The following is a 7634-nucleotide window of genomic DNA, read 5'->3' as shown; positions in this document are numbered from 1 at the left end:
GGAACAATGGACCAAAATGGAGATACCTGCTTGAGTTAGGGCGGGAGAAGGAACAATGGACCAAAATGGAGATACCTGCTTGAGTTAGGGCGGGAGAAGGAACAATGGACCAAAATGGAGATACCTGCTTGAGTTAGGGCGGGAAAAGGAACAATGGACCAAAAGGGAGATACCTACTTGATTTAGGGTGCGAGAAGAAACAATTAATCAAGAGAGACATACCTACTTGAGTTGAGGTAGGAGAAGAAACAACAGATCAAAAGAGACATACCTGCTTGAGATAAGGTAAGAGAAGAAACAAGGGATCAAAAGGGGTCATCATGAACAAGATTCCATCTGAAACAGCAAATATTTCAACATTTAAAAACTCTTGGTGAACTTGTATCTTTATATCAACAAAACATTACACAACAATAATTAATAATTTTTAAATCAAAAATAAAAGAATTTACTCATTTGAATCTTTTTATTCTTTTTACCCTAAATTAATTATGTAATTTTTGTCAAGTAATAAAGCCTTGAAAAATTCATATTACCAACATAGCTATCTCTACTTATTAATGAGGATAACTACACACCTTGTTCTACAGACTCTCCTATGAACCAAGATCTGTATTCTTCAGAAAACTGTGTCACTTCATATACTGAAGTATCAGAGGGACCAAATCCAAACAAGGCTCCTGACCCTAGAAAGTAGAAAAACATTTTAGTGAAAATAATGTACACAAAAAGAAACAATCTTACAATGACTTATTTCAAAAACAATAAGTTATTAGTGTTATATTTCCTAAATTATGAGAACAGCTCTTTGTTGTAAGATGCTAAAATTGGAATTGAATTTTTTAGTATCACACACACACACTTAGCATATTTTATTCTGTTCAGTTTTATCCCTGGGTTCAGTGAGGTTTTATTTAATTGTCTGAGATCAAATTATTATCTAAAAGTCACATAAAATGCTCTCTTATAATGATATAAGACATACAGAATGATGCTTTGCAAATTAAACTTTCAATACTAAACATTCAACATAATATTAAAAAAACTTTTATCTTGAAAAAAAAATTCTAAAAACTTATGTTGACCTTTTCAAATGTTAAAACTACTTTCTTCAGCATGCCTTACAACTTTTTTGATCTACAGTGCTTCCATACAAATCCTTTTTATCCAATCAATAAGGAAACATTAAATATAATGTACAGTGTGAGTAATTACAAGCAACTGAAGCTAAGGGTAAGAAACATATAACACTGAATATTACAGTACATAATGAAATGCACCTGTCTAAGGAATTAACACAATAAAAATACACCTTTGTGATATGATAAGAAACATATAACACTGAATATTACAGTACATAAAGAAACACCTGTCTGAGGATGTCTGAGTGTCACAAATGAGATGTCCTTCTCTCTCTCTATACTTCCATTCAGCAAGCTTTCTGTTAATACAAAATGGACCACATTATGCACATTTTTCTTGTACAGAATTCACATCTAACATAACTTAAAAATGTTTCCAAAAGAAAAATATTTCAATATCTAGAAAGTATCTGAGAAAAATACTTATTTGCTCAAAGGGGTATGTTTTCATTCTTATAGGTCCTATTTCTTTACTATACACTGATTTTACCAAATAATTTATTCTAAATCCTGATAAACAAAGAATCTAACAAGTTTGGTTCTGAATGTTTCAAACATCCTTCAGCTGTTTAAGTACTAATTGTCTTACAACGAAAATATGTATATTAATTTATTTTAATAACTCCAATATTACAAGACACAGCACAAGTTTCAAGATGATGGATTCTCTACCAGAATAAAGCTAAGAGAAAATTAGTATTTATCAAGGTGATAAAACTTATTTAACAATAGATAATTCAATCCAAATTTATTCTACCTGGAAGAAATACTATTTTGTGCTGACTTGAGGAATTATTATTCTTCATTTCTTCTTTTTGTTTCATTTGTGCAGTCATCACAGTCGTATATCCTAATAAACGTTATACTTAGTCAATATCTTATTTTCTCAAAACAAATACAAAATCAGTTGTTACAAATCAATATACTATGATAAAATATGATCATTACTATGACAGTAGTCCAAGCCAACAGATAGTGTTTCTGTGTTTACTAAGTTTACAATAATAATTCATTCATTGTTACTTTGACTTAGCAGTGTTTATATACCACTTAATATAATGAATGTTGTTATTTCTTATTTTGATTTTTATTATTATTCTTTTATTATTAAATTTTTTGTATTTTCAGATTAATATATATTTTTAGGAATAACCTAAATCTCTTAAGCTGGTCAGACATCATAAGATATTATTGGAATTACTGTCAGAAATTACCATGACACAACCATTACAACACAGCCAACATAAGATAAAACTAAATATCTAGAAAACCTAAACATAAATTTAACAAAAAAACACTAAACTACAGTAATGATTATTCCATTGCACAAAATCACGCTACATCAAAATGTTTACAAAGACAAAAATAACTTTCTAAAGTTTAGAATTCCTACAACCAAAACCAAGAATACCATTTATTTCTGTTTGTATTAAGTAAGTTACTTGGACTATCACCACCTTTTTTCAATGCACAAGCTTTTGGCTCATTTACCTAAACCTACACGTCTCGCACCTGTAGAAGGCTTGGGTAATTGAGCCAAAAGCTTGTGCATTAAAAAACTACAAAAAAATGGTGATAGTTCAAATAAATTATTTAATACAAATATGAGTACTCACATTAAAAACCTGAAGAGTTACTTACCATTTATTTCTGTTTAACAAAGCTTAACATATGACAGAGATCACTAGGGTGAACATTTTCTCCAAACTTTCACACCAACTTTAATCTTCACAAAATTAACTATCACCTTCCACATTTAGACCCAATTTTCAAAAATCATTCCTCCTCGATAACAAAACCATTTCCAACAGAATCAACTTCTCTCAACATTGTAGTAGTATAAAATTATAATTTTTCTGTCCAATAAGCTATCCAAGTTTCAAAAAATAACAGAAAACAGAGATCACTGAAAAACCACAACAAGTACAATCCCCTAATCAGAAAAACACACATTCATCATCACTCCACTTTATATCCCTAAGCCAATTTTCTAACTACTTTTTAACTTTTCATGTAATCCCATAATTGTCCAACTTACTAACCAATTGCTTCTGGCACTTCATTAATGGCTTTCTGAAAGTCAAGATAAACAATATCACCCAGTGTCCTGGTTCAGCAAAGTGACCATATTGAGAAACTCTTTGAAGTTATTACATAAATTGCAACCATTTTTGTACTAATGAAGTTGATATATACATGGGTGTCTGCAGAATATATCACAGAGTGCGGCCAAAATGATATCAAAGCTATAACTAGGGAAATGCATTCCCCCCTTCTCCCCATTTACATTGTCCTTTAAATGTTGGCTCGATAATCTAGGGGAGTCAAGTGCCTCCTTTGTAGACACCCATGGATATATGCCTTTATATGACTACTTAGAAATCTAATTTTTAATAATACAGAACCAACTAGTTTTGGGACCTTTAATACTGTTCATACCATCATTCTTCAATTTCAAAGTATTGTTACTATTATTAGGAAGCAAAAGCAGGTTATATTGAGATTCCTAGGTACAAAACATAATAAACCATCCATAAATTTATCCATAAATTATTTTGTTGAAAAACAACGTTATTTCAACCTCTCACATTATATGATTATTGTGAATTTGGTTGTAATACTATTAATAGTATCCAAGATTTTACTTCATATTATATTTGGTCATGTTCCATAAGTAAATTTCTAAATGGTTTATAACTAAATACATGTTACAATTATAAATAGTAAGTATTATAACTTTAGTAAGTGTGGTAGCTCAGTTACTATTAGTATTATTGAAGTATTCTTTTAAAAATGTTTTAACATTATCGTATAATGCAATACATTGAAAATGGAACTTGGAAGTGTAAAAGAATGACACCAAAGTTGTCAAAAAATTGCAACAACAAATAATAAACTGCATAGTATTAGCAACACGTTATTTTAATTTTATATAAAGATGAGACTTTAACTTTACTAACTATAGAAGTAGGCCTACTTACCGGTTGTTCAACACGGAAGGTAACGTCAGATGCGTTAATAATTATAAAAGTAATATTCAAACTTTTAAAAAATAGCAATGTAAGAAATTTATGCGCTGCATTAACTAAATGCACCTGATGCCGTCTGAAGTATATTTGTCTTACAAAGCTATATGCAAATTTAATCTAACAATACAGCTATTGTTACGTCAAATTGGTAATATGTTGATATAGTGATATTTTTGTCACATATCAGAGCCGTTTAGCTCCCGCCAAATCTACTTTTTTGATACACAAATAAACGAACGATTTTAATAATTTATTTCTAAGACAAATATTGATATAGTAACATGAGCACAATAAACGGAAAGATTAACAGTAACGAATAGACTGATAAGATAAAAAACAAATCCGAAACCTCCTGTGTAGACTAATTAACATAATTAAGAAATAATTATTTTATTGTTAGGGCAAATAAAATATAGATAATGAACTTCAAAAGGAGATTATCTATAGTAATTGATTTTAAGTCTTTTTTTTTATGTCTGTTTCTTAGAACTAAGACTGTGGCGAATCAATAAATAAATAAAGTAGATACATTTCATTTGTTACTCACAATCACCATTTTTGATGACCAGGAACCCACTTTTCATGGCCAGGTGGTTATGGCGCTCGTACTCGCAATCTGAGGGTCGCGGTTTCGAATCCCCGTCACACCAAACATGCTGGCCCTTTCAGCCGTGGGGGCGTTATAATGTGATGGCCAATCCCACTATTCGTTGGTAAAAAGAGTAGCCCAAGAGTTGGCGGTGGGTGGTAATGACTAGTTGCCTTCACTCTAGTCTTACACTAGGGACGGCTAGCGCAGATAGCCCTCGTGTAGCTTTGCGCGAAGTTCAAAAAACAAACAAATAAAGTTTGAAGACGGTTTTAATGAGTAGAGAAAGAAACTTTATCACAAACTAGCTAGAATACCCGTAAATTCATGACTAACGAAAGATTATCTTAGGACATGAAAAGTTGCTTCCCTTATATGTAACTTTAAAAAACGCCCATAAAAACTGCAAAATGTGAAACCGTAAACTTGCATGCATCTCCGCATGGACCCAAAAAACCTTCATGCTAAATTTGGTGAAGATCCATCAACAGGGGGCAAAGTAATAGTAAAAACCGTAAAACTGAAAATTTGTACGTATCTCCCCATACCACAGTTGATGAAGATTCATCCACAGGTGAGGTAGTGGTAAAAAATGCCCATATAAAACGCGAAACTGAAAATTTGTATGAAAAGTAATATTGGAGCTCATTCAAACGATATTAATTATTAAAAATTCACAAATTATTTCTTCATGTTGGCAGGAGCAAAGAACCAGGTCACATCCATTTCGCCGCCCTACGACATAAACGAAAGTTATTGAATCTACCCAAGATACCCTCTTTTGGGTTATTACGATGCTAACTTGTGTGCTGTCAAATTCTATCGGTAACAGTGGCGCACCCGTGATGTCAGATCCGGGTTCAGAGACCCTAATACCCTACTCCTAGATCAGTATGACTTTCCAGATACGTTTTAACCACCTTGGTAGGAGTGTTATATCATATATATCGTGCCATTCCCTGGCCACCCTGAGTCCACCTGCTAAGTTTGGTCGTGCTAGCTCCAAAACTATGGAAGAAGTGTATATACAAACAAACAAATTCCTAAATACAAAGCAGGAATGAATATAAGATATAAAGGGTTAATCCTGAATGCTGGATTGACCTTATGGGAGGTGTTTTATTAAAAGTGCTGCTCTGGTTTTTTGCAGAACATTATCATTTTTCACGTTCAGAATACTGAAATTATAGGTTATTGGAATCATATTGCATCAATGCTAGAATAAGGAAAATTATCAACCGCGTTATGCTCTTCTCTGTTCTGGCTTTGCTACTTTGTGACATGGACATTATTTTCATACATCGGTATTTGTATAGTCATTTGCCTTCTTCAAAGACCAAAAATTCAATGTTGTCAAACTCATTTATCAAACTATAAGTTCCCGCAAACAGAATGCTAAAATTGGAAAAACTATATTTATTTCAGATTTTTGCCACAAAAACAATCATCTTTTTGGATTGTTTCTCATATTTTGAATGATTCGTCCATCTATAAAATAACAGAAATTGATTTTGAAAACAAATTTTTTTATTTTCTGCCTTTTTTTTTTTGGAAGTTTTTCGATTTGTTAAAAAAGGCTGTGCAACATGCAAGTAAACTGGGTATTTTCTACTTCTTTTATCTAGTAAGTTCAAATAAACTTTTCAAAATTGTCGAGTATGGAGTTTTAACCATACAAGATAATATTATATGTTGCCTTTTCGAGTATAAATTTTCTGTAAAGTAATTCATATTGTGTGAAAGTAGACAATGATCTTTCCTCTGGTGGGTCAGGTGCTACCTCGAAATATAACCTTCCTTATTTTTTAATGGGATTTCCCACCCCCCAACCTAGGAAAGAACATAATTGTTGTTTGGTGTATATAATGCTGTGATTCCTCAGTATAAAGCCAATTAAAGAACAAATGAAAATATACACTTTATCGGTGACTAATAATTAACACAGAACATAACCCTATAATCCAGTAATTAATTTCAAGGCTACATAACAAATACAATCAAAAGAGACAGCCTTTTAATACCACATTATATATGTATATACATTTTACTTGTTATTTAGTAATGTTACGTCTCTGGTCGTTAGTTAATTTTCCGTAAAAATTCTTTCCGAAAAAACTTTAGCGACACAAGTCCTTTCTTAAATAAAACTGGTTTATTCTTTCTGAATACAACTTTGAAATTCACTTAATTTCCACGGTCACGCTATAGCTTAAACAAACGCTATAATTCACTACGAACGACTCACGTGCTCGACTCAATTGTCAGTCTCTCTCTGTCTACAGTTCAATTACATTGTTGCCGTCACTTCTTGGCTGTCTTATATACAAGAATACCGTCCATCTAGTATACACTCGAGGCTTCAGGAACCTTCGAGAATAAGACGTGTTACTAGCGTCACGTGACCCCCGCTGTCATAACAGTAACAACAACAAAAATAATATACAAATAAACGAAAACAGTACTCAACGTGCAGCCTGTAGGCGAGTTTTACTTATGACACTGAAGATCCTGCTTGCATACGTGGCCATCTTACTGTTTTAGTTCTTGGACACTGAAAAAGTTCACAAAGTAGAGGTCTCCACCAGAATGAAACTCCTATCCAGCCATAGTTGAGACTGGCTTTACCTTATAGTTGTTATAACCTAGAATCACTTCTCGGGTATTATATAACGTCGTTAAGGGGAGTTGGGGAAATTAAGCAATTATACTGATGCTACGACAATAGTTGAAGTCAACAGCTTGAATATTCTAATCCCAAATTAAAGAATACCATGTTATTTATGTATCGTTACTTTCATTAAAACATGGGTTAGACTATTTAATATTTACGTATCTGTTACGACAGCGGAAGTCACGTGACTCTAGTAACACGTC

General features: G+C 32.3%; 1 protein-coding gene across 1 annotated transcript in view; it reads right to left on the bottom strand.

Annotated features, from left to right (window-relative positions):
- Positions 1-4487, bottom strand: part of LOC106470360 (ribonuclease H2 subunit B-like) — a 13545-nt gene extending 9058 nt beyond the window's left edge. Inside the window, exons 1-6 of the mRNA XM_013930912.2 lie at positions 4124-4487; positions 3185-3215; positions 1900-1992; positions 1370-1441; positions 579-686; positions 272-336 (exon numbers count right to left, since the gene is read on the bottom strand). Coding sequence (XP_013786366.2) covers positions 272-336; positions 579-686; positions 1370-1441; positions 1900-1978 — 324 coding nt within the window. The 5' untranslated portion in view covers positions 1979-1992; positions 3185-3215; positions 4124-4487. The remainder of the gene's footprint in view (positions 1-271; positions 337-578; positions 687-1369; positions 1442-1899; positions 1993-3184; positions 3216-4123) is intronic.
- Between the last annotated feature and the right edge of the window lie 3147 nt (positions 4488-7634).

The sequence above is a fragment of the Limulus polyphemus genome, unplaced genomic scaffold (assembly GCF_000517525.1).
Source record: "Limulus polyphemus unplaced genomic scaffold, Limulus_polyphemus-2.1.2 Scaffold3963, whole genome shotgun sequence".
Lineage (NCBI taxonomy): Eukaryota > Metazoa > Arthropoda > Merostomata > Xiphosura > Limulidae > Limulus > Limulus polyphemus.
This window is presented reverse-complemented; position numbering and strand designations above follow the sequence as displayed.